The 22,724-nt window shown below is 38.5% G+C and overlaps 1 protein-coding gene across 1 annotated transcript; it reads left to right on the forward strand.

Moving 5' to 3' along the window:
- The first annotated feature begins 467 nt into the window (after positions 1–467).
- LOC122346495 (fidgetin) lies at positions 468–14,339 on the forward strand. Its single transcript, XM_043241160.1, has 3 exons — positions 468–672; positions 1,414–1,584; positions 9,132–14,339. The coding sequence occupies exons 2-3, from the start codon at positions 1,554–1,556 to the stop codon at positions 10,322–10,324; spliced, it is 1,224 nt and encodes a 407-aa protein (XP_043097095.1). The 5' UTR covers positions 468–672; positions 1,414–1,553; the 3' UTR covers positions 10,325–14,339.
- Positions 14,340–22,724: the final 8,385 nt, after the last annotated feature.

Consider the following 22,724-nt stretch of genomic DNA (forward strand, 5'->3'; position numbering starts at 1 on the left):
AACAAACCATACATCAATGGAAAGCTTATTCATGCAGCTTTTCAGAATTTAAATGTAAAAAATTGGACCTTATGACACCTATGCTATGTTTTGTGGTTCAGGGTCCTATATATATGTATATATAGTCCTATAATCAAATTTGCATGGCCTTTTTATGACCCTTCAAAAACACAAAATGTACTCACAGCTGTTTTCAATGACTTCCCGTCCTTTGTCACATCTTTGTACAACATCAGCGAATGTTGTCCTTTGCCACAAATAAATTGATAGGAATTATATTTGTATATTTAAGTGGATTCCCAAAGGATGTTTAAACCCGCTAGCTTTGATGGTGTTTAACATGATATACTACGTGTGCGTGAGAGAGAGAGAGAGAGAGAGAGAGAGAGAGAGAGAGAGAGAGAGAGAGAGAGAGAGAAACTGGACTCTCAGTTGGAGTCCGGTAGAGCGCATGCGCAGTCGGAGATGAAGCTTCTCCGCTTTCTTTTCGGCAGCTGGCGTGAGGTTCTGGAATTCCAACATGGCAGTAGATGTGGTCAGTATTTCTATAGTGGTCAGTCTCTCCAGCCCTGACTTGGAAGCATTCCAGAACATCACCGACTCGGAGTAACCCTCATCCCCCGCTCTGAGCAGCACGGCTGGACGCTGTCGCCGTTCTCCGGCGCTGAACAGGTAAATCTTTCACTTTGTTTGTGTCCACCAGCTGTCCGTTTGTACCGGAGAGAGAGAGAGGGGCCATGCCACAGCACGGACAGCGCGCTCGGACACTCGGACACAGGCCCGAGCGAAACACAGCGCGCAGTTTATGTTCGGCGTTACACTTAATAGCATGAAATTATGACAGTTTGAGCACTAGGCAAGAAGTTTTATTAATATAATAAGGCAGCACTGATCCGTGTGTGTATGTGTTGCGTGTCCAGGCAAGAATGACAGAGAGACGTTCTCACCTATCAGCACAATTCAATATGATCTCCGACTTACTCATTTATAAATCTCACTTTAGCTGTTATACCAGCGACGTGTCCTTCGCGAGACTATTTAAATATTGCATTGCCAAAACAATCCAGAGCGATGAATGCAAAACACAATTTAAATGGCATTTTAATCAGATTCAATATACTTATTAGCTAAATGCTTGTTTTGCGATAATGAACTCAACAGAAAGATCGCCTACTGCGAAAAAGCCTAATTAATAGGCTACGTTTGTGCAGAATGTAGAAAGGAGCTAAATAGAAAAACATTATGGATAAATAGTGCCTGACTTTTTCATAGCACTTTTTTTTATTACATGTAAAAAATTATATTTGCATGAAATGTTAATAGCTATAAAATGTTTAAATGAAAAAAATAATTCACATATAGGTTTAATAGTAAACATTTGACATTATTCATCTCTCCTTTCTTTCTCCACAGTTTGGTGTTCCTGTCCGCTCAAAGCACTGTTTATTTGCATGTGGTGCGTGTCCTCCAACTTACTGGAAACTCTTCACGCTTTGTGGAAACCACTGAAGTGAGCCTTTCGATCCTTTCTGTCACTCTCAATCACCTAGCTGATGTCAAGCAATATGATCAGCGGTGTATATGGTAGGTCGTGTCTCCGTTTTGTTTGTACACGCAGCATTTCTGTGACGTTTTCCTGCACGGATCGTTTTAATGTTTTATTATCCCAAGTATACGCACGCGTGCAATAGTTGTACTAACCATTGCCTGGCAGAAATGTCAAGAGAGTAAACAGTGCCAGTAAAGAGGGTAATGGGATCGGGACGTGACCCAGGACGAATTCGAATCACAGGCACCACGAAAACAACAGCTCTCTTAAATAAAAGTGTCGGAACAATTTAAATCTCGCCACTTCTCCTCACTTTTCTTAGCCTATATTTTCCCACTTAAACGTTTTTTTTCCCCAATCTGCTTCCCGTTCGGATATTTCATTCATACTGGTCGTGATTGATTTTCAGTGCTATGATAGCATTTTGCCGGCTCGCGTCAGGGGAAGGAGAGTTGAGATTGGAGGTTACAGACCGCAATCATGTAGCGCTGTATCTCCAGTCGGGCGCGCGGGCAGAGCGACTGCTGCGCGAGCGCGTAATGAATGCTCGCGCCGTGATGGGATTCTGGCGGGAAATCAGCCGTGAGCGCACAGTGGCGCGGGTAGTTAGATGTGCATAATTTGGACTCAGATGTATTGCGAAATGACAACACTTCATTTTCCAATATTCCGGTGTTCCCCTCGTCTCTCTTTGTCCGTCTGCGTGTCTGCCTCTCAGTCAGAGCTGCGCGGGTTGTTGTTTATCCGTCTGAATGTGGTGTCACTGAGCAAGTCACACAATAAATCACAAGTTTGATGGGCATTGGTGAATTAGAAAGGGACAGTTAAACCACCATGTGCGTGTGTTTCTTACTATACTTTCACAGGGCGAGCTGGGTAACATCAATCATCGAGTGACATTGTCTTTTATTGTTCTGCTTGTGTGTAGCCTACAGGTTTAGTTGTTTTCTATAGGCTATCCTACAGCGGCCCGTATGTGGTGAAACGCCTTGAAAAGAATTTTAAAGATATCTTTGCTCTTTGAAAGGCTTTTAAACCCATCAAAAGCTTTTAAATCTGATTAGGTCAACAGGTTTGTGTGAGGTTTAGTGTTTCAGACTTTAAGTGGGACGTGTTTTCTCAATGATGATGGCTAATTTTTGTCACTTGTCAATGGCTAACAGCATTCGTCAATGTCACTTTCTGATATGAATCGAATCAAAATGACAGATCGCTTTATCGCTTTATTAAATAAATTGTGGTTCTTGTATGTGCTTTCTTTTAATTTATTCCCTTAAATCCTTTTATATCCTTTAATTGTTTTAAAATTGTTCAAGACAGTTACGGTCGTGGTGGTGTATAAATACCCATCTTTATGAAATATGCTCACTGTAGTTTTAGAAGTGTGTGTGTGTATAGACGGCCTTAATTATTGTTAAGCGGAGGCGTTTTTGAGACTTAAAGGTGGAAGACTAGGGTCATACCTTGAATTACATTAAAAAAAATTAATATGTTAGCGAGGAACTGTGCGTGACTGTCAATATGAAGTCCATTGCTGATACTTACTGTGTTTTTTTATGCTGATGTTTTCCCTACATCCTGTAGGATGATGTATTTTAGGAAGTGGCTTTTGTTAAACGGATATTGCAAAAGACTAACAGGATGGAAAGTGATATTAGGGACATTTAATAAGATACAAACTACAAAACAAATGATTGTTTACAGTTAGAAAAAAATGGAAAAGTGAAATCTTTTAGAATTGATTGATTGCGATTAATTAAAAAACTATTCAATATAATTTCTGTTTTTAGACAAGTATCCAGTGTAATTAAGCCTAGCAGTGTCAGTTAATTGAAAAATGTATTTATATAACAATATATTACATTATTATGTTACATTGAGTGCGCATTACAAAAACAGGTTTTAGAAGTCAATGTTGTATATTTATTGTATAGCTTGTTAAGTGAGCAAATGTTATTCATCAAAGTGCATTGCCTGACAAGTCTGAGCTGACAAACTTCTTGCAAAAACATATTTGAATATTTAACATAATTTTTGCAACAAATTTGGACCCTTAACTGTGTTTGCCCATTTGATGGCTATAGGGATAAACCATCTGCATGCTCTTCTTCCTCTTTCATAGTCAGATTATGGTAAAAGTTCAGTGTTGACAGTGTTCATGAGGAAATTGTCTCTCTATCCTTTACATCTAACACCACTTTTTTCTTCATTCACCTCTCCATCCCTCTAGCTCAATCCCTCCTTTCACACATCTAAAGATATTTAGCGACAAGAGGAAAGTGTCTTTGAGTGACTAATGAAGATTTTCTCACATACTTTCTCATTTCTCTCATATCTGTCCCTATTACACAGAAAACTAATGCATCTATCCAGTCTGAGTGTGTGTGTGTGTGTGTGCATATGAGAGATGATTGAGCTGTTTAATATGCTAAAGCCCTATTAAAGGCCGATGTCAGCAGCAGACGGCATGCGGCCGCCCAGCCTGCCCCGGCCCAGTGCTCTGCATTGTGTCTCTAAATGAACACGGTACTGTGTTAATTAGCAGAGGAAAATGGCGTGTGGAATTGAATTGGTCATTGACATGCGAGGCGCTCGCCTCTCGTTTAGAGAGATATGAAAGTGATTTAAGCCCTTGCTATGTCTTTTATGGAGGTTTTAAATAATCTTCAGAATAGAGAAGAAGAGAAGAGGGAAAGACGTGATAGAAAAGAGTTGCCTTGTCTGTTTTAGTCTGTTTCTTTTTGGCCGTGAATGTCTCTCTTAAATGTTTGATTCGCACTGATTCATTTGAATCAAAGTTAAAGTGTCATGTTTCTATGCCACTGATGTCACCTAAGTTTTGAAACAGGTTTCCAGAACACCTTCAACACATTTTTCCGTCCCAAAGTCACTCTATTGGTTGAGCCGGGGAAGGTCACGCAAATAAAGTGTTTTGAAAGTGCTTCAAACCTATAACGTTTATACATTTCAGAGAGAATGTTCATGTGAATTGCAATTTGCAGTCTATTTAACCCATAGTTTTCCAAGTGAAGCAGGATAATTAAAAGGAAAAATATGAGATTGAAGGTGAAAAGCAGCCATTATATATGTCAGAAAAATGCGTCCAATTCAACACCAACTGACATCATTGAATAAAAATGTAAAAACTGTTTAAGAGGAAGATCAAGTTTTAAAATGACAACAAAAAAAGTGCAATTTTCTTTTTGGCAACTCATCTCTGAATATACATGCAAGCAGTCATAGAGATGTAAGTATGTTTGTATCAGCTTTGCAAATTGATCAAACTGGAACTGTATGTTGTGGCTGGTTTCACCTTAAATTTTTAATTTAACGGTCTGCGTCGTTTTACGGTGACAAAGGTTTCGATCTCTGAGCTTAAACATTCATAGACCTTCCGCTGCTGAGGCTACGTTCTGTCATACTTCTCTGCACCTCCCTCTCTTTCTTTCTCCCTCTTTCTCTCTATTGCAGCACTCAGCAGGCCAGGGCTGAAAGTCAGGCGTTTTGAAGAGAGGACGTTGAGAGTGAATGGCTCATTCACATTAAAGAAGAATTAGAGGGCTTCCACCCTGCCACTCTTACAATGGTCAAACAGCCTGGCACAACAGGAGAACTGTTCACATCAGCTAACACACACACACACACACACACACACACACACACACACACACACACACACACACGCTGAAAAGCATGCCCTTTGTGTCAAGTAAAAGAGAGTGTGGTTTTGTATCAAATGTATTTTCTGTTTTATTTTTAGATAGATAATATGGTCTATGCAGCACTGTGGCTCGTGTCATGCAGTATTTGGCTGATGTCTTGAGGAGTAAACAGCATAAATAGAAGAATATTATACTTTACTCACTCGAAAATTACAATTTCATCGTCATTTACTTAGTCTCACGTTGTTCCAAAACCATATGACTTTCTTTTTCTTTGGAATACATAAGAAAAGGCTAAGCAGAACGTTCATGCTGCTCTTGACCATATAATGGGAATAGTGGCCATGGGCTTTTAAACGACAAAAATTTGCATCATAAAGGAATGATAATTCGCTCACATTGACATTTTTAGTGTCTTATAAAGCTTTTTGTGTTAAAAAGACAAATCTAAGTCATTATCGACTGATGCAACTTTCAAATCTGACATATGTATATGCTGTATTAATATAATGTGAATCAGTGTATGTACATTTATTGTGGAATAAATGATCTATGGAAGTCCACTGTAATGTCCACTGTTTGATGAAACAAAGAAAATCATATGGGTCTGAAAAACCTAAGGTTAAATTTTGGGTAAAATACTTTAATAAAATAATTAAATTCTGTAAAATAGTGGCCATTTTTCCTAAAGACAGAATTGGGTAATTGTGTGGCTTTTTGTTTTGGTTGGTTTGTGTTGAAATCAGGAACCCATAGGAATTTGGTACTTACTAAAGCCAATGGTCTGGATTAGGTTGTGTATGAGTGTGTAAGGATTTTGTGTAGATCCTGTTTGAAGGGCTTTATCCGTTTTACTGTTTTGCTGTTGGCGACAGTAATGGCTGTTTAATTACTCAATAAAAGCATTTTATGGATGCAGTGTGTGTGTGTGTGCGCGTGTGTGAGTGAGCCTCTGAGATGTATTGATTTTGCTGCCGGAGAAACCTGAGATTTCACTTAGGAGAAGTGAGTCTATCTGTCTGTCGATGTGCTTCTGGTTTTAAATAGTAGTCTATATGCATTTACGCACATGCATAAACACGCACAGTTGTTTAAAGAGACGCTACAGCTCAACTAACAAATTTTCAGCGAGCGAACCAGCTAGAACCAACCAGCTAATGAAATGTCCACCTTTAAAGTATGGAACGTTGCTTTAAAAACTTCTGTGTGTGTGTGCGTGATGGGCCTTCTCCGGAGGATTTGTAGCCAGGGGGTATATTGGAACAACAGAAAGTCGTTCTCTAAAGCACCGGCACACACTCTTTAACACACACAAAAGTACACACAAACTAGATCAGCAGCTTTGCGGCTAATGGGATTGTCCAGGTAGTTCTGTAGAATACAACAAAAAGACAGCATTTGAGGGAACATTCCAGCAAACTGCAGCTAATATTGGACTTTACGACACATCGCTTTTGGCTTTAGACTCTGGTGAGGATGTAATGTTGGAAAAAACAGCCAGAGAATATATTTCTTTTTTCCACGTTTAATAAATAGCCCACTCCATGATATATAGTGCTTTGTTAAAGAGTTAGTGTGTAATTCTTTTGAAGAACTCTCCGTGCACTGTTTTGTGAATTCCTGCTCTCAAGAGGTTTGACTGATGTTGTTTCTAACTGAGGATTTATTTTAGACAAAGTTCATCCTCTTAGGTTGTTTTATATTCAGTCTCTGTTCTTGCAGTTGTTCGTTCTCGGTGTTAGACATCTTAACAAACCCATTTTGGCATGCTGGCTCGTTGAGGACAGGTGCGTTATCGGTGTAATGTGGCTAAAACCTTAAATGTAAATATACAAAAATTCCATATTTTCTGTTCTGTTATTCACACACATCTTCACACAAATTTACAAGTTTTTTATAGGCAAGCGTTTAAAAATTAATACTGAATTAATGACTACTATTATGTCTTACTAGGCTCAACCATTAAAAGAGAAAAAAAGCAATTAGGAAGTTGTTAAAAGCCATCTTTAGCTCTTTCGTATGTGTTATTTATATTGCTTTTAATCATTTGTCATTTAGTTGTGCTTTTCTCTCTTTCGTATCTGTTATGTATATTGCTTTTAATCATTTGTCATTTAATTGTGCTTTTCTTCTTTTATCCTACCATTTCTCAGCCACCTGTCCTGCTAATTGCCATTAGTGTGATTTGTGCCCAGTATTGTAAGTCGCTTTGGTTAAGCGTGTGCTAAACTACAACTTCAGTTTTTAACATTTAAAGCTATTGAGAGTGTGATTGAGTGACTTTCAAAGTCCTAATTTATGTCAGTTAAAGTCTTTCCAGGGAAACGGCGCCAGTTGCTCCACCTCGTGTGTGTGTGTGTTTGCAAGTCCAGTCTTTTCCCACGAGACAACACTGAATGACCTCAAGTTGCATGTATCGATCAGGAGGATTTGCTGCTTGATAGAATTGAATGTAATTGGGCAGTTTTTAATTGAGATGGATAGAACATGTAAATTTCGCTCCATCAGCCCAAAATCAATATCCATCTGCTGTAAAATGGAGTATATGTCTCTTTCTTTATTACATTTTGACAAAACATTGGATTGTTTCTGAAGCGCAAGGTTTTGCTTATCCACAGTGCTTGCAAAGTGAAAAAAATCCAATGTTTTTTCATCTTAGAAGTATTTTATGTGTTATGTTTTATGGCTCAAGGACATTATCTCTCTGTTCTTTTTCCCTTCTCCCCCATCTCTCTCCCTCTGTACAGCCATATGCCAAAGTTCGATGCAGAAGAAAAGCTCTTTGTTTCAAAAACTAAAATTTTGGTGCAGCACTGTATGTGTGAAACTGAAATGACAGAGATGCAGTATTTTTAGGGGTAACATCTGTTGTCGGGTTCAGTTGCTAATGCCGAGAGCTACATTATTGATCAGTCGTTATTACAGTATGCTGAAATATTATGTTCCCGCGTGGTGTGCGTGAGTCAATGAAACTGAGAAAGAGACAGAGAGAATGTAATATGAGGTTCCTTGATTACATTAAAGAGCTTTTATTTTATACACTTGAGAAGAAGCCTTCTGCTGTATCTCAGTATCAGACCTTAATGATATCATCAGCACTATTCTATGTGTGTGAGTGTGTGTATGCTGTTGTGGTTTATGGGGACACAAATTTGTTTACTGACATGGGTATGATAGAGGTATTATAATTCGAAGGTGGTTTGGACACTGCCAATGTCCCCATAATAAAATCTAAAAATGCATACAGTTTCCTGGGAATAGGTTTAGGTGTGGGGTTGGTGAAGGGCAATAGCACATATAGCTTTTACAGTATAAAAACCATAACCCCTATGGAGAGTCCTCATAAACCACAAATACCAACATGTGTGTATGTGCTTATGTGTGTGTGTTGGGGGGTGGTACACAGCTGAATCCCATCCCTCCCACGTACACAGCTGAATTTAAACTTATGTAAATTTAAAGAAGTAAAAGAGCTGATAGTGTATGCCTCAAAAAAAATGTAAAAGCCATTTTTTAATTGTCTTTCACTTGATTGTTTTATATTATTATTCATTTTTGTGAAAGATTTTTGTGCTTATGGTTTTTTTTTTTGACAAGATGATTATACAGAATTGGTCATTATCTGGAACTGTGGTAATTTTCTAATAACGTTAATTAACCTAAATTGCTCACATTTTCTCTCAGTGGTGTTTGTGTAGCACACTTAATTTATATTGCGATGGAAATAAGGTAGAATAATAAGCATAATTAGTGGGTTTTTTTTTTTTTTACAGAAATATATTGTAGCATATGGAGTGGTTAAATGCATGTGGGCGGCACATTTAGAGGCTTTTCGTATGTTATTTATATTTTCCGATTTTTTAGATTTTTAAGTTCCACGAGTTTGAACTGACATAAATGTACTTTTTTTGTGCTGGCAGGCGTGACCATGCAGTGGAGCCCTGAGCAGTCCCAGTGGGCGGAGCAACACTATGACATCACCTCCACCACTCGTTCACCAGGGCATAAGATCGAAGCACTTAGGGATCCAAGGCTAACAGGTTCGACCTCAGCTACAGTGTATCAACATTCGTGGGCAAACGATGACATTTCAGCTCTGACAGCTTCTAACCTGCTCAAGAGGTATGCAGAGAGATATTCTGCCATTCTGGATCTACCCTGTGAGAGTGGACTTATGGGATACCCAGACACAGCCATCTCCGTTAGCGTTAGAGGACCCAGTGTGATGAATAACGGGCCGCCCCTTCTTAATGGACGGAAAGTGGAGGCAGAGCCTTGGCTGGAAAGTGTCTACCCTCCGTTGGGTTGTGTCCCCGAGCTTCTTCCCAAAGCACCACTCAGTGTGACGGATGTGTCTGTCAGTGCATGTAACTCACCAGTTATAGGCAGTGGGAGTCTTACGGAGCCTTGTTTCTCCAGCAGTAGTTGTAACAGTCAGTCTGGGAATCAGGAGTACAGCAGCACTCCCTACAGCACTCCCTTCCTGCAGCCTGTAGGCACTTACGGTGGCTCTCTTTTCCACCCTACCCCTTCCCATGCCAGTCTGGTATCAACCTACAATGCTAACACCTCACCAAACTTAGCTGCATACAGTTACCCTAACCCCCGTTACCCCTCACAGGCCGTTCTTCCTGCTGGCTACAGTCCTCCCCCTCCTCCTTCGGCATACCTACCTGCAGGTATAACTCCTCCTAACCCTCTTACAGCTGTGGGATACTCATACCCAGCCACCAGTGTCTCTGAAAGCGATGCCCCAAGTGCTAGCAGCCTTTCCAAGTCGTATTACCCATCAACTCAGAGCGAGATTGGAGTGTTTGAGGAATTTGATTTTGGCGGCAACTCTAATTCAGACTCTAGGTCTGAAGGCAGCCCCCTATACAGACCTTCAGGAGATGAAACGGTAGACAAGCAAAATGGTTTCAACCGATCGGCTGATGTAACATCTTCATCGTTCAAGCCAGCTAATCACGGAGACTCTTTAAGAAGCTTGGAGAATCTCACGGTAGCCATGAGCGGACGGAACAATGGTACATCTGGACAACACTTCCCATCTACCTCAACTTCTGTTGTCACTTCTCATCAACATCTCTGCCTTGACACAAACACACCTTGAGCGGCTGTGCTCACACTCAACCAGAAGTGCTTGAGCTGATGAAGTGTGAGTGCTCCCCCTAGTGGATCGGAGGTAGAGGGACTTGCTCAAAGCCATAGAGTTGGGGTTCAGTGCAAAGGGGGCCTCAAAATACTGGTGCAGTAGGGGAATTCTGCCCAGAAGGTTTCTCCATTCTGGAAAGAGGACAATGATGCTTATGCCCCTCCTAGCTGAGTTTAACAGGTCACTGTGAGACACTGACCTCTTCACTCTGATGGAACGGACAGACCAGTATATCTTCCATGATGGACGCATATATCTGAGGGATGAGAGGGATGGAAAGATTTCACTCCTTCATTCCAAAAGATAGTAGAGTACATCAAGGGAATTTATATATCTAATGGATGCGTTGCGGCTGCATTGGGGACAAGGAGTCACGGTAACAGATGTGGTGGTTGGACACTAGCTTTGGTTGACCGTATTGCCATGGTGTACATTCTGAGTGTGCGTGTGTGTTTGTGGCCTTGTAATGGTTATTTATGTGGTGAGCTTTAATTGTAAATCCTGTTCCCCTCTTTCCACAGGAGAATGACAAATCCTGATTGTTTTAAAAAATCCATGTGCGTGAGTGTGGGAGAGATAGATAAAACCTCAGGAAAGTGTCTGTCAGATAAATGGCGTATATGCCTGTGTGTCTAACATAGAAGAAGAGGGCGTTTTCACGTACCGTCCTTAGAACAAACCCAATTCAATTGACTTGAAACCAGGTGGTCCAAAGCAAAATGTTTTTGTATGCACTTTTGCTGCATTTTAATAGAGGATACAAGATCATTCTATGAAATATTATGCAAAATTTTTTTTCAGTCCTTTAGGTTCTTAAAGCTGCTGCGTGTAGTTTTTTTCCTGTGAGAAATTACATTCTCCTTTCGTAGGTTAATATGCAGACGTAACAGTCAGTTATTTGTATGTTTGTTCCCAAAAATGTAATCACTGTGGTTCTGTGGCGCTTTGTTTGAGTGTCCCAACCAACCGACAATGGGCTTAACGATTGGTGTGAATTTGGTGGCGAGACATGTCAAGTGGAGGAGAATGTTTGAATTAAAAATCTTTATTTTTATAATTCCAAATGAAATTACAAACTGCAGCTTTAATATTTGCTGTTCGATTAAAATGTGTAGTAGATAAAAATTACAGTGCTGTTCAGTTTTTTTCCACCAATTTCTGCTGTTGTCTCAATGTTGTAGACTATCTTTGTCTAAATGTTGAGTGAAACATTACTGCAGACATAAAAACAAATGGAATTCAGACTATTCCGGCTACTTCCTGAGACGGTCCTGGCCTGCTTGGCCACCAAAAATAAAACATTGCCTTAAGGGCCAAGTGTGAAAATGCTCAGTGAGAAGGAGAGCGCATGACTTTGCGTGTTTGTCTTCACTTTAGATTTTGTGCATTTTTAAAAGTAGAGTTTACTTTATCCCAAGCACTGGAAATATGTTTGGCTGAGCTCACTACAAATCTTTCTGTTTACTTCCTTTCCCTTCTTTGTGAACCCCGTCAAGGGGAATTAAGATATTATACTTATTTATGAAAGTCGATCACCAAAGCAGCAGTGTGGGAGCCAAATCACAAGGAAATGTTCAGCCAAAATCACTCCCTCTGTGTGAATACTTTTTTGCCGGTTTTATTTCTGTCCAGTTTCAGTGCAAGAGGGTATGTTGGCTTCATTCCAGGAGACAAATGGAAGGAATTCCTTGAAAAGGCTGCTTAAAGATCCATCAGGTCAAAATTGAATTGTGAATTGAACCAAATCGGCTGAACTGAATGGAAAAAACCCCAATCATGATGATGAATCACGCTCTGCAATGGAGCGCATCATTGTTTCCGTGGTATTACTGTGTTATCACATGCTCAGTCTGTTCATAACTTTCCTGTTGATCGCAAACTTTAAGCTAAAATGTGAGAGTTATTTAAGTTATTGTATAGTTTTTGAATGATTAGGACATAAACCAGTACACTTTTTCTTACTTTACCACCCACATTTATAATTGTCTAGATGAAAGCACAGGCATTATTTAAATGGGTTTTTTTTCAGCTGTTTGCCAAAAGTGCCATTTATATTTCTTTGTTTTTAAAAAGAAATGTTTCTTCCACATCACGATTTAATATTGTGGTCATTTGGAGGGTTTACCTGTTTTATTCTGTCGACAGAAATTCTGTCTTTTCTGTTTTGTCTTGATCATTTTGAAAATTAGGAGAATTATTAAATGATCAATATCACATCAGTTCCTGATCTGTCGTCTTATTAAAAGGGTTTAAAAATTTAGAAGTAAGGCATTAAGAGGCTTGTTTGCCTTTTCACATAATTTTAGTAGATAGTTCTAAATTCATTAGTCTGTAGCATTTTATGCAAAACTCAATTCCTAAACCTAGTGAGCACACTCTCAAACAGCCAACATCGTACATTAAAATTTGTGTACACGCGCTATGTTTTTTGTTATGAAGTAGTTAGCAACATGCTAACCTCACTATTTACATACCAAGTCTGAGTGTTTCTGATGATCCATTTGAGGTTGAATTATTAGGATGTTGCTTATGTAGGCAACCAGTCTGCTTGCCAGGTTTTGGAACCGAGTTATTGTCAACTTTTGGCAACCAATAAAAGACTCAGCTGTAATTGGAAAAATGTTGGAAGAATCCTGATGTACCCAAACCCCTCGTATTCTGTACTTTTTTTCTTTCTTTTTACTTTTTTACTACAGAATGTGACGTATAACCAAACTGAATTAATGGGTCCTCAAATAATCCTTGTGTACAGCAGAGGTGAGAATGGAAAACTGTACATCATAATCATATCATAAGGTTGATTTCCACATGAACAAAACCTTGGCCAGAAACCTCTGAAATCCTGTAGTGTTTGCAGTAATGGTGCACTAAACTATCTAAAGGTGTTTTGTTGTATACACCAAGACTTGGACAGCTGTGTTTGGTATTTCTGAGTGCTGGAATTGGTATTAAAGGTGAATTACAACCACACATGATGTTACACTGTGTTAATACCACATTTAGTGGTTTAGTGACTCCTTTCTCCATTTCAAAATACAGCATTTTACAGCGTATGTTCTCAATATATAAAATACAGTTACAGTTAGAACTGATTTGTGAGTTATTGCGGTCAAAAAGAGAGAGCGTGTGTTGCCATATTCTCAATCGACTCTATTGTGTTTGTTTTCATGACTTTTGGAGTATTGTAAACAATTTGCTAATTAAATATGTTTATCTTAAGGCTTTGTTTGCTGTGTTCAATGGATTTGAAACGCTGCTTGTGGGGTTTACTTTTTGGACAAACACAGAAACATTCAAGTAAACATTTATGCTATAAGTGCACAAATATAGGTGTGAATCAATTTTTTTTAGAAATAGTGTTTGGGTTATGCTTAGTCTGTACTAATTAGCTGTGGTATGCAAAAGTTTGAGCACCCCTTGCAGAATCTGTGAAAAATCTTAACAAAATAAGAGGGATTATACAAAATGCATGTTATTTTTTGTTTAGTATTGCCTTGAGTAAGATACTTTACACAGAACATGTTTACATATAGTCCACAAGGCAAAATAAATAGTTATTAAAATAACCCCCCTCAAAAGTTTGGGAACCCTTAGTTGTTAATACTGTGTGTACCTGAATGATCTACAATCTTTTGTGACGGTTGTTCGTTAGTCCCTTGTTTGTTCTGAACAATTAAAACTGAAAACTGTTCTCCATGTCCTGCAGATTCTTCAGTTTTCCATCATCTTTTATATATTTGAACCCTTTCCAACAGTTACTGTATGATTTTGAGATCCATCTTGTCACACTGAGGACAGTATAGGGACTCAAACACAACTATTTTAAAAAGCTCAAACATTCACTGATGCTCCAGAAGAAAACAAGATGAGATAAGAGCAGGGGGGTGAAAACATTTGAACAGGATGAATGTGTTTTCACAGATTCTGCAAGGGGTGCCCAAATTTTTGACTCTCTCTCTTTGACTTCACTACTTCTCTCTCTCTCTCTCTCTCTCTCTCTCTCTCTCTTCTCTGTGTCTGTTATTTAACTCTGTATTAAAGCATCTCAAATATCTTAGCATTTTTCAGTACTTCATTTTAATCTGTGATGTGTTCATCCAATTTTTCATCACTTATAATGTGCAATAATGCAGTTTATGGATGGATATAATTGTGATAAAATTGGAGACACTGGGTGTGAGAGTGAATGTGTTTTGGCCATCCGTTGAGGGTGTTTCTCTACATACACCCAGAGATCCTTAAATTTGCTCTAGCATCACATATGAGGAAAATGGATGGTTAACCAATTGTAGTAATATATACCCAATTTATATGTTTATGCGGGCTGTAAGTGTTGTTCAGGTAAATGAGATAATTTTGTTCTTTTGTATTATTCAGGTGTTTGTTGGTGTTAAACCAGTGTGCGTAGGAAGATATCTTACAGTGAGCTTTTTCTTCTCAAGGTTTTTAGCATTTTTTCCCTGTTACATTCTCACACAGTGACTTGGTTGACTGTTTTAATGGCTTTGTTTTTTTTTATTTCAGGTTAAATCTAATTTTCAACAATTAAAGTATGCAGGGCATAATTCCGTTTAAGGACCCTTTAAATGGACAGTCTATGCAAATTAGAGGAAATTGTGCAAAGGCAAAAGAGAGAAAGAAAAATATGAATAAATTATGCAAATAACAAAAGGACTTGACCATTTGAAAGCCTAAATTTCCAGTAATAAGTGCAGTGTTTCATTTTTTATTTTACCATGATGTTATGAAATGACAGTGCCCGTGTGTGTGTGTGTGTGTGTGTGTGTGTGTGTGATGGATTTGACATGGGGTGAATGAACACAAACGGCACTAAATGCCAGTGTGCATGTCTGTGTGTGCGCTGAGGCTTTCTGGATGACGGTACATTTGCGAGGTAATTATGCATAGTATTGGAATGAAGTTCAAATTATGTGTCCATTTGTGTGTGTCTGTTTGTATTTTCTTTTACTTTAACAGCTAGGCAATGTTTAACCTTTCTATTTAATTCGATTTATTAATTTAATTATTCTTTCTTTTTTTTTGTGCACATTCATTTGAATGATTTTAGTTGTTTAGTTGAGTTGTTTGTTATGTGTACAATTTAAAAAAAAAATTAAAAGTTGCATAATGTTTTTCTGTTTTCTTATAACTAGCTGATTAGAAAAAAACAATAGCAATGGAGAGATTTAGATAGAATAGAGATCCAGATTTAGATATCTACAAAAGCTACCTACAACATACTTTTTAGTGAACAAATCAGATTTCACTTTACACTGCATGACCCCAACAAATGCCCTATAACACAGAACAATCATCCACCCATTATCCAACTATATTTTCTGGAAAATTACCATAATTAGATTAAACATACTTATGTGCTGGCCCTCTGTGCTTCTTTTTTAAAGGTGTTTGCTGAGGCAACTATCACTATTACTCTATAAATAGCAGTTTTCATGATGGGCAATATTTTACGCATTTTCTTGAAGAGTAATTGTCAGTTGGTTCATGTCGGAGTATAATTTTCACATTGTTTTGGTTTTTGGAAAAAAATCGTAACACCATCGACCGCACAGCACTGCGTTAAACCCCTCAGAACACTTTAGCAATCCCCCTTAATTTAAAGAAACGGTAAAATCTAGTTTATTTTTAGCAGCTCTCTAAAAACACCAGAAAAGGGCCTGTCCATCTTCAATTTACATGCAGAGCTCAAAGCAAAAAAAAACAACAAAAAAACAGACCTACGGCTCATCGTTCGGTCCAATCAGCTGCCCTGGCATTTGATCCTCTTTTTAATGTGCCTGAGTTGCGGGAACATTTCGTTCTAGATGAGGGCTGATAACAGTGATGATGTCTTCTAATCTCAGACAATTATCTACATGTTATTGTGGTTAAGCTAGAATGAAGATGTATTCATCGTCACGATTCTCTATTTTAATAGACACCTTAATTACCCCCAACACAAGTCATTAAAATGTAAGGTAGAGTACTCATTTGAATAATCATAGTGCTGCCTTGGCAGGCACCGAGACCCCTTGTTCACAACTGAGGGTTCAACACTGAACCGTTAAAAATATACCATTTAGATTTTGATTTGAGCTTTATTTTTATTTCACAGAGATGTCTTTCAGAGATAGATAGGTGTGCTTTATCCTGTCTTTATCTCCAGTTTTGAGCTATTTTTCTCGGCCTCTGCTTTCACGGTCGCTACTTTTGATGGCACACTGTTTACACCATTGATCTGATACAACGACAGGCGTGAATTTTACCTCTGAAATATACGTTTATCTTTCAAGATAAGCCCGTCAGCCCTTTTGGGAACCTCTTAGCCCACATTCCCATTGTCTGATGTTGAAACAGGCCTAAGTCACTCCTCTGTTAGTTTGCAGTGAAAGCACATTTCAGATATAACCCATAATTCACTATATAAACAGACCTTGATATTTGAAAACAGCTAAAAGTGTCTTTGTGACCCTCTGTTAGGAGGAAATGGCAAATGTTTAATCATCCATCCACACCCACAGAAAGAAACACTAGCATCTACATGCATTTAACTTAACTGGATGAAATTGATATAAAAAAATAGCCATATTAAAAATATCCTGGCATGAACCTTACCTGTTGTTGAATCAGTTCAGTGAGCCATTTGCATCTTTATGGGTTTGTAAAGCATTCATACACTATGGCAGGGTAAACCTGAAGAGGTAACTGGACAAATATATCATATAGAATTTTCCCATTTGTTCCAACAGCAAAAAAAAAAAATCCGCAATTGCTTTCCATGGCTCTCTAAAAGGGGAAATACAGATAGATTTGATTTCAGCGGTTAGAAAATAAAAAAAGATTTACAGTCATTACCTCAGCAGCTGTATTAGAAACGCACTACAAGCAGTGTAAAATTTGAACACAAAGGAAAATGTCATAACTGTACATTACATTTAAAATAATCAACTTTTTTTAAACACGAAAAAGCGTCCTCGTAGTCTATCTGAAAAGAGTCATTTTGTGAATGATTCATTCAGACCGGTTTTGTCACCTGGAACAACCGATTCATTCCAATGTTCGACTCAAAAAAATGAATCGTTCGCAAATCTTTTCCCGCTTCTCTCTTGAAGAAGCGTGCAGCGGTCTTCAGGATATTTTGCGTAGGCTACTCTACGGAAGAACGGATGTTATACGCGTTTTGAATTACCTGTTGGTGAGTAAATAATAACAGATTATTTAGGTGAACCACAAAGCTCCTTAACTGAGAAGGAACGCCACCTAAATCGCAGGAGGCCGAACAAACGCCAATTTAAAAATATTTTATCGTGATTTGAAATGATGTATGCACTTCTTTGGACGCGTTACCAATCGTATTGTAATGCTAAACAGTTATTTTGCAAATTAATTAATTAAACAACAAAATAACTTTGTGGCTGACGACTGTTGATTTAGTAATAGTAGTAACAGGACAGGATGAAAGTATCAGCAGTACTAATTAGCTCATTAGTATTCATTTATCCGTTTTCATAATATGCAGCATTGTTCAGTCTTCTTTACATTATGTCGGTCTCTGTTGTCCACATTCAGTCTGAGCTACAGAGCTTTTTCCCCACAAAACAAGAACGGGTGTCCAACAAGGAAAAAATGCCATAGCTTTACAAGTTTAGGCCCCACTGTGTCTGTTACTTCCTGCACTTTAGCCTTTTCCTCCGTAGCATTGCATCTTATTGGCTGAGAATGAGGTAAAGAGTGAATTTTAACCCACTGAAATACAAATAGCTTTAATGTACCGGCCTCTTATTCTATAGTGCCAGCCATGTGTCTATGGGTGTGATGCATCGACTCTCTGGAGACACATTACACAGCTAATGGTCTGAGCGTGCTTCATTACTGCTTTAATCCAACATAGTGAGATCATTTCAAAACACACACACTCGCACACACACAGACCCTTTTTATATCCTTGACACATTTGTTCTCTTATTTTTTGATCACTAATTTTACCTCTCTCTCTCTCTCTCCCTTTTTTTATTCTTTTTTTTTTTTTTTTTTGGAAACATACATGCAAATGTCATATATTTGTAAATAAATCGTTTTAGATACCTCTCTCTCTGTAAAGGCTCGCTGTCGCTACACATTTCTAAAGCCACCCTTCAACAGACGAACCCTGCTACCTCCACCTTTTTATCTCTCCCTCTCTCTTTTTCTTCCTCTCTGTAAATGCCATCTGAGAAGAGAACATTCTGACAGGCTGACCTTGAGTCAGCGCCCATAACTCAACAGGTACTTACAGTATGAAACAGATTGCTTTTATATGGGCCTGTAAAACAGATCCATGTATCTGTCTGTTCACTATGACTCATAAACACCAGTCAATCATATACCTATCTATCTGTGTGCATTCTGTATCTAAGAACAATTTTAGTTGGAAATATGCCTACAAATGCAAACTGCAGCATTACAGAAAATACCGTCGACTTTGTTCTGGTAGGAGTGGCCACTTTTCATGAGCCAGTCAGTTCCTAATAGACCAAAAAAGTCTGACCGCATTTTTCTCATCGAATATTTAAGAGCTGAAATGTTAATTCATTAAGCCAGCATTTTCTTTATAATGGTATTCTATGGAAAAACTCTTAACATGCAGTTTGGTGTGTTGCACTACAATGGACTATACACTGTTTGAGCTACCTGTACAAGCCAGTTAAGATTGTGGTAGTGAATTGAAAAAACATGATTTAGAGAGCAATTTGTAATATCAAGCAGCAAAACAAAGCCTTGTTTTGGTCTCCAGGTAGGTGTTGATTCCTATAAGGGTGCGACATCATATGAAAACTATGCATTAGTTTGCTATTTAACAAAATTAAAAATTATAGTAATACACTGTACGAAATTACAGTGATTTTAACATTAAAAAAAATTGTGGAAATGCTACAGCAAAAATCTGTTAAATGGTCAAGCATTAATTGACGTTCCCACAATTCCCTGCATTGCATTTTACATTTTGTTTGAATTTGATGGTGTTTTTTCAAATCACGTTTCTTCTTATTTTTTTTCTTATCAGTTACATTTATTAGGGTTGCATGTTACATCTAATGTTGTTGAATGAATGTTTATTGCATATTTCAGTTTGAGTCTCACCATTATGGTGATAGTGTTTGTGCGAAGCACACTGAGCACCTTCTATATATGTTATTTTTAAAAGCTGCTTGTGATGGGCTTTGGTTCAACATGTGACCTTTTCATCACCACCTGCATTTGGTGGTTATCAGTGTATGTAAGGTACAAAACATATTTTAGTATAACATTTTAGTTTAATAGGTTGGTATATTAACATTATATCATTTAACGAAATTACGGTATTTAACTGTAATTTTTCCTCAAAACCCTAAAACCAAAAAAAGTTACCGCATTTTTCATGGTAGAATTCCTGCAACCATAGCTGCCAGTTTTTCACTGTGAATTTTACCATTTTTTTTACAGTGTAGTAATTAAAATAGTTAATGTGTATGGGGAATTAATGAGGGTTTTTTTGCACTTTCTGGTTAGAACTTGTTTCTTGTAAATGTTTTTTACCAAAGTGTGAACATGCAATTTTTCCCATTCTGTTCAAGCCTGAAGGAATGGGTTACACAAAAAATAATAATTTTTTTTGCTTTTTTAAAATGATGTTAATGTTCTATGCTGATGCACTCCCCAACAAAATACCCTATAATTCTAATATGATTGTTTCCAAATGTATCTATTAAATTAGTCTTAAATTATTATTTTTTTTCATATTGCAAATCCAGTTTTTCTAATATTATGTAGAACACATTTGTGTCTGCTTCAGTTATTCCTCTTTATTTTCCTCATTACTGTCTACTATAATAAGAAAGCCAAAAACTGCAAAAATTGAATCTTTAAAAAATACATTCCTATTTACTATAAAATATGCATGTATTTATCATGAATGTATCATGCTGACTATAAAATGCCTGAGAGCGGTATTAGGGCAGTACGCTATGGCTTAAAAAACGAACACACTTTCATCAGCCAGTACTGTCAATAAAACACACAGTATTCCCACTTGATTTCTAACTGACTCTTTCCACGCCCTCAAAACAGATCTCACACATTCCTGGCCATCAAGCGCTCCGCTGGAGCTTTAGCTAATGTGTAAGTGCCCTTCTCTGAAATTACTGTGTCTACTGTGATTACTTATAGTCTCAGACACCGACGCAGACGTACTGAAGATCTGTACGTCCTCGTCCGTGCAGTGCTCATGAAGGTATAATTAACCACACAGACTCAAGTCTGCTCATTTCAGTCTTAACATATTAAACACAGCATGTCTCGGCCGCATTTGGCATCCTAAGTATCTCCGTGCTTGAGTCGCGCAGACAAAGGAGAGGCTTTGTTTCTCTTTCATAATTGCATTGTGTGGACTCTTACGCAGTGACCAGCGAACAGTCACGAGGCGAGACGGCACAGCCGCTACACGCGCGCTCTCTGTGCTCTGTAAATTAGCATACCATCTGAATTCAGTGAGCACACGCAACTTTGGGGTCAATATGCATGTCAGCGGCGTGTGCGCGTGTGAGAAAGAGGGAGGGAGACAGAGAAAGGGCTCTCTCCAAGAAAGTCAAGTGGGGTTGACGGCTGAACAGTCTCTCTGCTTCTGTGTTCAGAATGGACGATTCTGTTTCCTGCGCTTTGGAAAGCCAATCTCAGACTAACCCTAGCGAATAATCACAAATCCTTCTCTGTGCGTTTCAGTCTAGGACAGAAATGCCACACGCACACACACACACACACAGATGTATCTTTGAATCTTTGAGAGGCAGCTAATCCAAACCACTTTAATAACTTGTGTCGATAAGGATGTCAATTTAATGCTTTTCCAAAAGACTGTTAATATCTTCACATGCTTAATGTCCTCAGCCAGCACCAAGTTTGACATCATTACACCCCCAGCTTTTGCAATCAGCTTTTCGCTAATAATTATGCATAGCAGTTTTGTTTAATTACATTATGAGTTTAATTCGCCTCCGTTTTAGCGCTTCAGCATTACACATCTATCAAAGCTTTCTAGCTCTCCGAACATGCGTGCGCGTGTGTGGTGGGTAATTATGAAATTGCATAGCTGAAAACACACACAGGCGCACACGCTGATGGCCATCACAGCTACCATTAATTACCTTTGCAATTAATTGCATCTTTTATTGTTATTATTGTTTAATCGGCTCTATAAAACAAAAGCCAATAAAGAAAAATCTATGATCCATTATAATCAGCGGTTGTGGGTGACCAAAGAGGGTTGAGAGAAAGAGGAGAGAAACTATGTAATTACCGCCCTTCAAACCACAACAGCACCATTCTAATCAAGCCTGTGCAGAGCCCCAGCACACACACGCACACACACGCGTACCTTCTCAGGTAGAGAAATCTAATTGAGGATGAGGGCTGAAAATTAAAATTAAAGCTTAACATTAGACACACATAACCTTGAGATACAATTTGAAGTGGCAAATTCTCTGAGAGAGAGAGAAATGTTACAACCTCGCATAAAGAACGCTAACAAAAAACGAGTGGGTTGGAATAATGAGTTTTTTTCTGTATTAAATCCCTTTTTTATGCCGCGAATCCATTTCTTCGAACCCCTCAGTCAGGAAGAGCTCTTTCCGTTAATCACTTCATTTTCCTGCTCAAATGGGTCGGCCCACTCGCAGACCTTGACTAAGTATGCAATGGAGGAATGGAAAGATGCAAATGTGGGGCAAAATTATGAAAATATGAGGTTTGGTTAGAAGGTTACTGTGAGAAGTAATTACGGGTGTTCGGTGGAAGGAGCTCCAGCCCCTTTTCGCTTTCGCTGACAAGCCTCGCCGAGGCAAATACGAGAGTGTGGAGCTAATGACTCTTAATGTGGCGACGCTGGCCATAATTTCATAGTCCTCGCTCTTAATAAGCGTAGATGTAATGAATTGGTATTTAGAGGAGAAACTGTTTCCATATATCCGTTTAATGCCATTACTGAGCAAATTAACCTTGCAGGGGATTCATTAAGCTCTGTTCCGATTGGCTGATCATGCGGGTGGAACAGGAAACGTATTAAGGATGGACAACCTTTAAAACGCAGAGCCTCAAAGTTTTAGTGTCGGACAAAGTAGTTAATAACCACAGCCGTAAACGCATGTGTCATGAGCGAGCCCACCGTTATGACTAAACAACACTTCAACCCTTCCCCCAGCCCACCTCTGGAGCGGAGCTGATTGACTTGCGATGTTTGAGAACCGCTTCGAGTTGAAGTAGGAGTTGAGTTGTTGCACGGAGAGGTCATAAACGAGAAGATGATTGACATACGTCTTTATGACTCAGTCACTTTGACTGATGCTCT

This window comes from Puntigrus tetrazona, chromosome 6 (assembly GCF_018831695.1).
Source record: "Puntigrus tetrazona isolate hp1 chromosome 6, ASM1883169v1, whole genome shotgun sequence".
NCBI lineage: Eukaryota > Metazoa > Chordata > Actinopteri > Cypriniformes > Cyprinidae > Puntigrus > Puntigrus tetrazona.